Source organism: Equus przewalskii, chromosome 21 (assembly GCF_037783145.1).
Source record: "Equus przewalskii isolate Varuska chromosome 21, EquPr2, whole genome shotgun sequence".
NCBI classification, from domain to species: Eukaryota; Metazoa; Chordata; class Mammalia; order Perissodactyla; family Equidae; genus Equus; species Equus przewalskii.
In genome coordinates this window covers 21,734,570-21,746,556 of record NC_091851.1, presented here as the reverse complement: position 1 = coordinate 21,746,556, position 11,987 = coordinate 21,734,570, and the positions used below count along the sequence as shown (strand labels likewise).

Sequence of the window (11,987 nt, the reverse complement as noted above, 5' to 3'; positions counted from 1 at the left end):
GGGACCCAGCCCACCAGGTGTGGAGGGTGTGCCACCACATTCGAAAATAACTGGCGCAGACTAGATCAGGGCTTCTCAGCCTGTGGCCCCTGGACAGCAGCAGCAGCAGCACCTGGGAACTTACTAGAAAAGCCAGTTCTCAGGCTCCACCCCAGACTCACGGAGTCAGCAACTCCGGGGGTGGGGCCCAGCCATCAGAGTTTAAGCAAACCCGTTTGAGAACCTGAACCATTGGTCTAAAAGCAATGACACCCTTCCTTCTATCAAATAAACTTTTATTTGGGAATGATTTTCGATTTACAGAAAAACTGCAAAGATAACACAGGGAGTTCCCATATACTCCGCAGCCAGCCTACCCCAACCTCAGCACTACTCTATGATCATTAACTGAAATCCAGACTTTATTCAGATTTCCAGCTTTTCCACCAATGCTCCTTTTTTCGTTCCAAGACCCAATCCAGGATATCACATTGCATTTGGGACTATGCTCCTTTCAAATTCTATTGGTCGCCTCAGTTGTCTCTCCCTGGACACAGAATGGGTGGGAAAGCTGTCGTCTTCCATACTGAGCTGGGACACTGAGACTCGAAAACACAAGTGACCGAGCTCCCCTGGCAGGGCCCACCTCACTCTGCACCCTCGCTCTGCCTCTCCCTTCCCCCCGGACTCTAGGAATTCAGAAGCCCCTTCGGAGTGTCCCACCGGGCCCACCCCTCCCACCAGTGCAGACAATGAGAGATGCTCCTGCTTGAGTGGAGAGAGCCACCGCACGCCCATCACTAACTCTCCTAGACTGGGGGGCCAGGACAATGGCTGAGAGACCTCAGCCTGGGTGGAGCACAGCCCTGTGTAAAGGAGAGAGAAACGGAGGGGGAAATACTGTTATTTGCCTGTGCAGAATCATGTGTGATAGACGAAAACTGCTGCAAATTCGTTGCAGTTTCTCCCGTTAAGAGGTGTAGCCTGTTTCCCCGCCCCTTGAATTGGGGCCGGCCCTACGATTTGCCCTGATGACAAGAATTGCGCAGAAGGGATGCTGTGCCACTTCTGGGCTCAAACGCCAGGGCCTTGCAGCTCCTCCCCTCACTCTCGGAACCCTGAGGCCATCATGTGAATAAGCCCGAGCTGACTCGCTGGACGGGCCACATGAAGGAGAGCGTGTCACCCAGCCAACAGCCCGCCAACGGCCAGACCAGGGAGTAAGGCTATTGGAGGCCACCCAGCCCCAGTGAAGTGAAGCTGACAGCACGCAGCCCCACAATGACCCCAGGCGAGGTCAGCAGAACCATCCAGATGAGCCCAGCCCAAACGGCCAACCCACAGAACCGTGGGCAAGTAAATGACTTGTTTTTCGCTGCTAAGTTTTGGGCTGGTTTGTTACACAGCAAAGCCTGACTAACTAATGCATGATCCCTCATTTCCCTCTTGGCAGTGGCATCCCAATTTTATTTCAGAAGGCTGCGTGCCAGTCCCCGGAGATGGGATGTGACTGGTCTACTCAACTATGACAATTCTGTTCCTGCTGTCTTAGCTTTCCTTGCAGCTAGAGGTGGCAACGGTAGCTGGTTTGGGCCAAGGAAATATGCAGGGAGAGACAGCAGGAAGCAGGCCTCTGAGAAAGGTTTGACTTTATGAGAGAGGTCGACAAGTCCAGCTGGCTTGGCCCTTCCTCCTCCCCCACTCCTTTCTTCCTTGAAGACAGACGTGATTCCTGGAGGTACAGCAGCCATCCTGTGACCATGAGGTAACAAGCCATGAGGGAAAGGCCAAAAGGATAATAGAAATGTGAGCCCTCCTTTACTGAGTTGTTAAACCAACACCATCAGCCAGCTGTCTCCAGAATTCATGCTGTGCGGAAACACAACTTCTCTTTGTTTAGCCACTGTAAGCTAGTTTGTCCTTTACTTGCAGCTGAGTGTATTCCATAAAAATAGGATATATGAAGACAAAAATGCAGCAGGATCCTTGTCTTTGGGAATCTGGAGCCAGCAGCATGTGGCTCTTCAAACCCATCTCCTTTCTCGTGTCATCCTCTCAATAATCCCTCAAGGTCGAGGCCATGACCCCATGACCACAGAGGGAACTGAGGCTCCCACACTGTTCGGCTGTGAGTCCAAGAGCTGGCAAACAGGTGCTGAGAGTCAGAGCCTCCCGGAGGCTTGGAGAGAACGCACCCCTCCTGCGCCCGCTGTGTGGCCCGACCCACCGGAGGCCACCGCGTCTTCTGGGCTCTTGGGAGCGGTGGCAGGTGCCGAGGAGGCTGCTATTGCAAGTCCGGCGTGGAAGCGCCCAGGTACACCCGCAGGTCTGAGAGAGTCGACTGGACAAGCTTGGCGGGGATGGTCTCCCGCTGCAGCTGCTGGTAGGCCGCATAGCGGTGGCAGCCCCCGAAGGAGTAGAAGTAGTCGCCCCCCCGGGCCCCTTTGATCCAGAGGACGTCGATGGGGGGCACGCTGTCCGGGTCCTCCTGGAAAGAAGGGGCACAGGGTGAGCGCGCAGTGAGCAGAGCTGACTTTGCTAACCTCGTTCCCTCCCGCAGGGCGCTCGCCCTGGCCCGCGCTAGCTTGTGAGAGACGCGTGTTACAGATTCAGGAAGCTTGTGAGCTGGCTGACATCAGCTTGGGACTGTCGCAGTGAGAGTACTGACACCAGGGGAAGAGCCAGCAGAGCAGTGCTTTATCCCCTAGACACCAGCTTGTTAACTATTACCAACACAGCACGTGCATCCTACGTATCTGGCACTGTTCTAGACTCCGGGGTGCGGGACTGCCAGAATGAGGCAGGCACAGCCCCTGCCTTCACGGGGCTTCCGTCTAGAGGGGCCGATGGAATGAAGAAGTGAACGGTAATAAACGCGAGGAAGACAGTCCCACAGGTTGACGCTACAGCGACGGGGTTCCTCAAGGCCTCTCCAGTGTGAGATTGGAGCGGAGGCCTGAGCACAGAGGCCCACGGGGGAGGACGGAGAGGTGGAACACTTTAGAGTAAGAACCTGACTGCCGGGTTCAAATCTCAGCTCTGCTGCCTAACGGCTGTGTGACCTCGGGCCTGAAATCTCTTTGTGTCTCAGCTGTTCCATCTGTCAAATGGGGATGAAGAAAACAGACCCATCTCCCAGAGCTGTGGGGTTAAATGAGTTCATATGTGTAAAATGCCTTGACCAATGCTTGGTACGAGGAAAGCGCTCAATAACATACGCTGTGAGGGAAGAGCATTCTAGGCAGAGGAACAGCAAACTCTAAAGGTCTGAGGCCACAACAACTTCACTGGGTTGGAGGCATGGCAAGGAGGCCAGTATGACCAGAGGGGACTCGCCAGGTTGAGGAGTAGACAAGGTCAGAAAAGTCAGCATGAGCCATGCTCTGCAGGTTTGTTTCTAGGAGCAGTGGGCAGGCCCTGCAGCGTCTTAAACAAGGGAGGGTGACATGATCTGATGAATATTCTAGAAAGCTGTCATGGGTGAGCAGGCTCAGTGGGGTGGACAAAGCAAGAGAGGGAGGCCAGAGGTGAGCCTCAGCAGAAGATGCTGGCCCAGATGAGGACATGGAGGGGACAAGAGAGGTGGGCAGGTTTGGGACATGTAGGGGGCAATGCCGAGGGGATGGCTGAAGGGGTGAATGCGAGGAGAAGAGAAAGAGGGGAATCCAAGGGGACTTCTGGTTGGGGGCTGGGCAGCGGGTGGAGATGGGTGGTCCTCTTGGTAGGGAAGGCCTGGGGCAGGACGGGTGGGGGCAGCACTCTGGGGAGGCCGCTGAAGTGGGAGCCGCCAAGCAGGCGTCACGCCACTGGCGGGTGGGTTCTCTCCTATTGTGCTGTTTGGATGGATTCATTTGTCCATTCATTCCAGAAAAGATTATGAAGCAGTAAGGCCCAGCAGTTAGGGGCTGGGGCTCTGGAATCCGGCAAACCTGAATTTGAATCTCAGCTCCTCCACAGAGCAGCTGGGGGACCCTGAGCAAGTGGCCTCGCCTCTCTGAGCACTGTTCCTCACCTGTGAAATGGGAACAGATGCTCTATGGGGCTGCTGAGGAGGAGTCAAGGAGCCAATGCAGGTGAGTCACGGACCACAGCATGCCGGGAAGGGAGCACTACAGAGGGGCAGCTGCGCAGGGCAGGCCTTGTGCTGGGCGCTGGGGACATGATGGCAGGTGGGCAGAGCAACAGCCCCCAAAGCTGGCCACACTCTAATGCCTGGAGCACACGGGACTTTGCAGATGGAATTAACTTAAGCATCTTGAGGTGGGGAGATTATCCTGGGTTATCCGGCTGGGTCTAAGGTAATCACCAGGGTCCTTAAAAGCAGAAGAGAAGCAGAACAGGAGGTCTGAGGTTGCTGGCCTTGAAGATGGAGGAGAGAGGCCACGAGCCAAGGAAATGGGTTGGCCTCTAGAAGCCAGAAAGGCAAGGACATGGCTTCTCCTCCAGGGCCTGCAGAGAAGCATGCAGCCCTGCTGACACCTTGGGAGACCCATTTTGGACTTGCGAAGTGTGGAACCGTATGATGATAAATTTGTGTCGTCTTAAGGCACTAAGCTTCTGGTAACTTGTTAGTGGACACAGAAAACTAATACACAAGGTAAGCAAAGAAGAGCCCTGGGTCTTGCCCTCACAGCAGATGGTTCTAGCATGGGAGACAGGCATCGGAGGGGGCCATTAAAATCCGGAGGGAGGGGCCCGCCTGGTGCCCTAGTGGCTCAGTTCAGTGCCCTCTGCTTCAGGGGCCTGGGTTTGCAGGTTTGGATCCCGGGTGTGGACCGACACCCCTCATCAGCCATGCTGTGGCGGTGACCCACATACAAAGGAGAGGAAGACTGGCACAGATGTTAGCTCCCGGTGAATCTTCCTCAGCAAAAACAAACAAAAAAACCCAGCAGGAGCAGAGCTATGCTGGTGGGCATGCAGGTGGCCCTAATCCAGGCCACCAGGGAAGACAATGCTACAAGAAGGAGTTAGAAACAGTAAAGAAGAGATGGGAGAGTTTTCTTGGCAAGGGAAAAGGCCTGTGCAAAGGCCCAGGGGTGGGAGAGGGGACGCAGGGCTAGATCCTCCACAAAGAGCCAGGCCCCAGGCTGGCATTGAGGAAACAGCTAAGATACAGCCAAGTCCCGGCTCTTGTGGAGCTCACATGAGGTGGGAAGACAGACAATAAAACACGAACAAACAAATGACTCAGGTGGAAACAGCTCAGGTCAAGGGCACAGCGAGAGGGGCCAGGGCTCCGTGAGCAAGGGCGGGCAGGGAGGCGGAGCCCTGACCCAGTGAGGGAGCAGGCCCTGTGGCACAAATCCCAGGACAGAAAGACACCTGGGGGCCCTGTAGAGGGGTTTGGTGGGGCCTCTGGGTCTCACATGGTCACCTTCCAAGGGTGTAGGGGAAGGGGGCACGATGCCATGGAGGCCTCCCCTGACACAGCTTCCCCGCTCCCCCAAAGTTCCGGCCAGGATCACAACGACATTCCTGAACACCCACCCTCGTGATGGGGCTCACCCGTCCTCTCCCAGTTCCAGTTCAAACAGGGCCCTCCCAGCACACAGGACATGCCCAGTCCCACTGCCACTGACTGTCCCATTCAGAAGTGACATCACAGCTTATCTCTGGATAGTGTGGTGGCCGTGCAGCTGGGCTCTGGGGCCAGGCTGTGCCCCTTTCTAAGTGTCTGACTTTGGACAAGTTACTTAAATCCTCTTGTGCCTCAGTTTCCTCCTCTGTAAAAGAAGAACAGAAGTGATATCTATCTCATAGGGCTGCCATAAAAAAGCTAAGACACTTACAACAGCTCTTGGGGGGCCGGCCGGTGGCCGAGTGGTTAAGTTCCCGCGCTTTGCTTGGGGCGGGGGGGGGGGGGGGGGGGGGGGCGGGGCGGCCAGGGTTTCACGGTTCGGATCCTGGGCGCCGACATGGCACCGCTCATGAGGCTACGCTGTGGTGGGGTCCCACATGCCACAACTACAATATACAGCTATGTACAGGAGGGCTTTGGAGAGAAGAGGAAGAAGGGAAAAAAGAAGACTGGCAACAGATGTTAGCTCAGATCTATAAAAAAAAAAAACAACCAGCTCCTGGGTCACTCGAAGAGCTATCTTTATGAGTTAGCGATCCGTATTTTAATGATCTCGTCCAATCCCCTCCTTGCTTAAGTGAGGAAACAGAAGCTCAGACAGGCCCAGCCACCGGTCAAGGTCACACAGCAAACGCTGAGCTCCGGCGGAGCCTTCTCCTGGAACCAGTTCCGTCTCGCGGCCAGCGCAACGTCCCTGCCCGGCGCACCACCCCCTCCGGCCGGCCTCCCCGGGGCCTCACCCGGATCGTGTCCACCAGGCTCTGCACCTTGGCCGGGTCCAGCACGGACGGCAGCGGCCGGATGAGCACGCTCAGAGGCACGTTGTGCACCGCGGCGATGCAGCCCGAGTGGATGCTGCCGCCCGGCGCGGGCCCCTCGGGCGCCCCCCGGTCCCCCGCAGCCCTGCCCGACGCTCCGCCCGCTCGCAGCCCCATCGCGCCGCCGCCGCTACCGCGCCGCCGCCCGGCCTTTATCCGCGGCTGGGCCGTACCATCGCGCGGGCGCCGGGGGCCGGCCGGCCGGGGCTGCTGTCCCCTCCCGCAGCGCGCGGGCCGGGCGCGGGCTCGCCTCCCCTCCGCGCGCCGCCCCGAGTGGGAGCGCCCGGGCCGCTGACTCAGGGTGAGTCTGCAGGGCGGGGGCCGCGCCGGTGACTCAGGCCTGCGGGCGGCGGAGGGGGGAGGGGGCGCGGCGGGACCTGCCTGGCCCGGATGAGTCGGCAGAGGCCGCAGTGCTTGGCCGCCGGCGGTCGGAGCCCTCGTGGTATTAGCCCTGGAGGCGTAATCATACCAACAGCAGCGCTCCGCATCCGGTGCTGTGTCAGGCACTTAGCGTGTGTGTTAACTTATTTAAACTGGCAAAGTAGGTGAGATGACTGTTCCCGTTTTACAGACGGGGAAACTGAGGCGCAGCGAGGTGTAAGTGATTTGCCCAAGGTCACCGAGCTGGGAAGTGGCCGACCCAGGGTTAGAGTCCAGGTCGTCTGGCCCTCGAGGGCACCGTGTTCCCCACCGCTGGCTGCCTCGGTTCAGCAAAACTGCCACAAGGAGCCTTCTGGAATCCTGCTGACAGTGTGGGCACCGCCCTAAAGTTCCACGCTGACTGCGTGCTCGCGTCCTCACCAACCGCTGGGAAGCGGATGTGGTTCTTGAACTGCTTGTCCCAGGGAGGGCAGCTGGAATGAAGGTCAGGTCGCCTGAGCCCAGGGCTCGGCCCTCCACCGCCAGCTGCTTACAGCTGTGGACGCCGAGGCTGCAGGGGGCAGCGGCGCCTGCAGACTGCCAGCCCCACCTGGTCCGCTCAGAGCCCTCTGTCCCCTCGGGACCAGGTTCAGCACCCCGTGTCACCTGGGGTCTGGGCCACGTGGGCAGAGGCCCCTGGCTTAATTCTAGGTGTAGATCAGCGTCGATGCCAACATTAGGGCTTCGACACAGATTGGCCTGGCTGTGAGGTCTCAGGCAAGTTGCTTAACCTCTCTGAGGCTCAGCCTTCTCCTCTGTTAAATGGTTGCGGGGAGATTGTGGGGACACTTGGAGAAAAGGGCTGGTGGGGGTCAGAGTGGGGGGTAAATCAGGGCATACATAGTGGTAACCAAGGAAGGTGACTGGTTTTGTCAGGAACACCCATGGTGCTGAAGGAGAGGCCGTGTCAGAGAGCAGCAGGAAAGGCTGCCTGGAGGAGGGGCTTCCACACTGGAAAGTGGCTTGGTCCTGGAGAGGGAGAGGAGAGAAGTGGTGAGGGTTTAGGGTGTAGGCTCCAGAATCACTTGGATGGCATGGATTTGAATCCTGGCTCTCCCAGCTGCATGACAGCGGGATGGGGGTGAACTTCTCCGTGCCTCAGTTTCTTTGGATTGCCAAGGAGAGTAAATGAGGATAATAGGCTAAGTGTTTAGAAAGGTCCCTGGCACATACAGTGCTGAAGAAAAGGTAGACAGCAGGAGCAACTTGAGCAGAAGCAGGAGGCGGGGCGGTCCACACCCATCTGGACACAGGCGTGTCTGGTCCAGTTTCCTCCGCCCCGTGGTTGGCACCTGCCTGGGGAAGGCATATGCACTGCCCAGCCGGAGACACTGGAGAAGGTAGCCCCAGTGTGTGTGGGGACGGCCACACGGCCAGTTACTGATACCTTCTGACCCTCTGCAAACCGGGGTAATGCCGCCCATCACGCGACCGATGTCGTTTCGAGTGTGAATTGAGAGGACGCGCGTGGCAAGTGCCCTGTGAGTTGTGTAACGTCCTAGTGTGCTGTTGGTCATTCGTGTGGCGTTCTTAGTCACTCGAAAACCTTAGGACACTGAGGTGGTGATGAATTGGACCTGAACCTTTCTTTCTGCTGTTCCAAAATATGACCCCTGGGTGCACCTAAATTGTCCTTTGTTTCAGGAAGTAGAGCTGACGCCCCAGAATTATTGAGAATTAGAGTTTCATCAAGGGGGAAGCTTCCCCTTCTAGAGCCACTTCCTCATTCCAGGAAGTAAGAGGAAGCAGGAGAACAGGTTCTGGAATGGGAGAATAGGTATTTGACCTGAATCGCTCATCCAGGTTTGCCTAGGGAGGCCCCCACTCCTGATATCAAATCTGTGTTTTAAAATACCTGTGGTTCAACTTAGCTTAAACACTAAGAATATTTGTTTTTTCACATAATAAGATGTATGGAGGTAGGTATACCCACGCTTGGCAAAGAGGCAGTTGAATTATGTCGTCAAAGACGCACGTTCTTTCCATCTTTCTGTATCATCATCTTCCGTGTTCTGGTTTTTATCCTCAGGCTTGCCCCTCGTGGTGCAAGATGGCTACTGTAGCTCCAAGCATCACATCACTATACAATAACTTTCGAAGGTGGAAGTTAGGACATCTGTTTGTTTCTCTCTTTTTTTTTTTTCCTGCTTGAGGAAGATAAGCCATGAGCTAACATCTGTGCCAGTCTTCCTACACTTTATATGTGTGTCACTGCCTCAGCAGGACTGATGTGTGTTCTAGGTCCGCGCCTGGGATCTGAACCCACAAACCCAGGCCACCAAAGCAGAATGTGCTGACCTTACCCACTATGCCACGGGGCCAGCCCCTGTGCCTCTTTTTAAAAGTGAAGAAACCTTTACTAACCATCCCCTCCCCGTTTCCCAGGAGCCTTTTCCTCCCATCTCATTGGCAAGAATTTTATCAGGTGTCCATTCCTGAACCGGTCCCTGGGAAGGGAGTGGGATGGCCGTGATTGGTGTAGCTTAACTGACACTCAGCTCTGGGCTCAGGAGGGTTTATCCTCCCCTGAAGTTCATGGCCCTGATCCCTGAAGAGAACTGGCGAGGCCTGGGAGCTGTGACCCAGTTTTCCTGTGGGGATCCTCCCTCCCCCACTCTCAGGACGTGTGGTCGGTGGGGCGGACCCCATAGTGGGGGGGCCAGGGGGAAGGGGAGCCGGCCGAGCCAACTGTTGCATCATATTGGCCCATCTGCCCCTTGACCAAGGAGACCGAGACTCAAGTCTCTTGGGAGTAAGAGGCGTGCCTTCCACTGGGGCTAACGTAAGCCTGGAACTGGAAGCTGGAGAAGTTCTGGGAGATACACAACTTCTTTTTGTTTAAGTCTGGATTCTTCCAGAAGTGGACCCTGAGACAAGGACTCATGTGCAGGTGGTTGGTCTGGGAGATGTTCTCGTTACCGTTGCTGTAAGACAAACCACTGCAAAATTCAGTCGCATAAAACCGCCATTTTATTATCCTCCCAGGTCCTGTGGCTGAGCAATTCAGACAGGGCACAGTGGGGACCGCTTGTCTCTGTTCTACAGTGTTTGGGTCATCAGCCGGGAGGCGACTCAATGGCTGGGGCTGGAATCATCGAGAGGTGATGTCACTTCCACCTGTGTCGGATGACACTGCCCGTCAGCCAGAGCCCCTCCATGTGGCCTGGGCTTCCTTGTAGCATGGCAGCCGGCTTCCGAGAGCGAGCGTCCCAAGAGAACCTGGCGGAAGCTTCATGGCCTTTTCCAGTCTGGTCTTGGGGGTCATACAGCATCATTTCTGCAGTGTTCTGTCTGCAGGAGCTGTCACAACACCCTCCCCACCAAGGGAAGGGACAGAGGCTCCATCTCACGATGGGAGGAGGAGCGTGGTTCTAAAAGAGCTTGTCCCCACCGGGGAGATACCATTGTGACCATCTTTGGAAGACACCTCTGCAGTAGGAGGTGACCCCAGGAAGTTCTGGGGAATGGAGAAATGCTGATAAAGGGTACACTGCTGAGTCGGTTGACCTGGTGGACAACCGAGGCTCACTCCTGCTGGGGACTCAAGAAGCCATACAGTTCTGATGCGTGAGACCCCATGCATCAGAGTCATGCATCAGAGTTCTCCCTCTAAGGGATGGGGGCTGCATATTTATTCCCTAGTTGAGGGCAGCCTGAGGATGTTAAATCGCTGCCCTTTCTGGGCTGCTCTGGACTCGGACCGAGCGAGCCTCTGAGCACTCGCTGATGACGCTGCCTCCCTGTGGTGACCCCAGAGGGGGCCCAAGGGAATAAGGGGCAAGACGTCAATAAATGCCTTTTCTGTCCAAACCAGCCGGCGTCCGTGTTTGTTGTTCGCAGCTGAAGGCCTTCACCGCCTGCTCTCCCCATCCTGCTCCCCGGGCTCCCTGCTCCTCCCCTTCTCTTTCATTTTTGGCAAAGAATCTGGTGCATCAGGCATTCGAGAATGCGGAGGAGTTTCCTGGCTGCTTGGGGAGACGAAAGGATTACTGTGCCACAGAGGGAACATAAATCTCATCTTCCCTGCCCCTGAAGGCTCTTGTCCCTTTCTACAACTGGCTTGCAGCATTCTGCCATGTTGCCCGGTCCCATTCTCCCTTTGAGTTTTCTCGTCCATCTCCTCTTTCTCCCCTTTACTAATCCTCAAGTTCCTGTTCTTATTTTAGGTAGAAAGTTTGCCTCTTTCTTCTGCAGCTTCTGAACACCTCCTTGGGGTCTTGAGGCAGCTTTGCACTTAAACTGCTTCTCCTCTTAGTCTCAAGATGGCTGCCAGTGCCAACTGGGGTAACCTCCTTTGTGTATGTCCTAGTCAGCTCAGGCGGCTGTAACAAAATGCTGGTGACAGGGTGACTTAAACCACGAGCGTTTATTTCTCTCAGTTCTGCAGGCTGAAAGTCCCAGATCAAGGCACCGGCAGATTCCAAATCTGGTGACAGCCCACTTCCTGGTTCATAGATGGCCATCTTCTCGCTGTGTCCTCACATGGTGAAAGGGGTGAAGAGAGCTCTCTGGGGTCTCTTTTTATAAGGGCACTAATCATGTTCACGAGGGCTCCACCCTCATGACCTACTTACCTCCCCAATGCCCCACCTCCTAACACCAGCACACTGAGGATTAGGTTCCAACGTACCAACTTTAGGGGGACACGAACATTCAGTCCATAGCAGTTCACATCCTGGAGAAGAGAGAGAAAACTTCTCCCCCAGTGATGATGGATTTAAAGCCATGATTGGGCTGGCTTGAGTCACGTGACTACCCGGGATTAATAACATTCTCCAGGGACATGTGTGTGTGCTGAGCGGCTTAAGCCTGGGTGCTGAGACCTGTCACCCCCTCTGGTGACTGTGATTGACTTAGAGGAGACCAATCGACCACACCCCTGGGCTCTGCCTCCTCTGAGCCACCTGGATGGGTTAAGTGATGGGTGGATGTCTGAACGAATGTGAGGTTTGTTGATGAGGAAAGGGTGGAGCGAAGGGCTGGGTGGCAGTGTCACGTCCCCTTGGGCCAGCTTTGATTTCAGCCGAAGCTGTGGTGGCAAGTCCTGTGCGCGCCGGGACTCACCTAGCACGGCCAGCTTCCCAGCCCAAGCTGCCTGTGTCTTCGACATCTCGCATGCCTGCCGGACTCTGCCCACTCGCCGGTACATCCCCGAGGTGTTGGGGGGTTTGCCAGTGGGGACAGGAGCT

General features: G+C 56.1%; 1 protein-coding gene across 1 annotated transcript; it reads right to left on the bottom strand.

Annotated features, from left to right (window-relative positions):
• Positions 1 to 258: 258 nt before the first annotated feature.
• SRXN1 (sulfiredoxin 1) lies at positions 259 to 6,517 on the bottom strand. Its single transcript, XM_070589027.1, has 2 exons — positions 6,301 to 6,517; positions 259 to 2,467 (listed from the first exon to the last, which is right to left on the bottom strand). Exons 1-2 carry the CDS (start codon positions 6,493 to 6,495, stop codon positions 2,264 to 2,266), a joined length of 399 nt encoding a protein of 132 aa, XP_070445128.1. The 5' UTR covers positions 6,496 to 6,517; the 3' UTR covers positions 259 to 2,263.
• Positions 6,518 to 11,987: the final 5,470 nt, after the last annotated feature.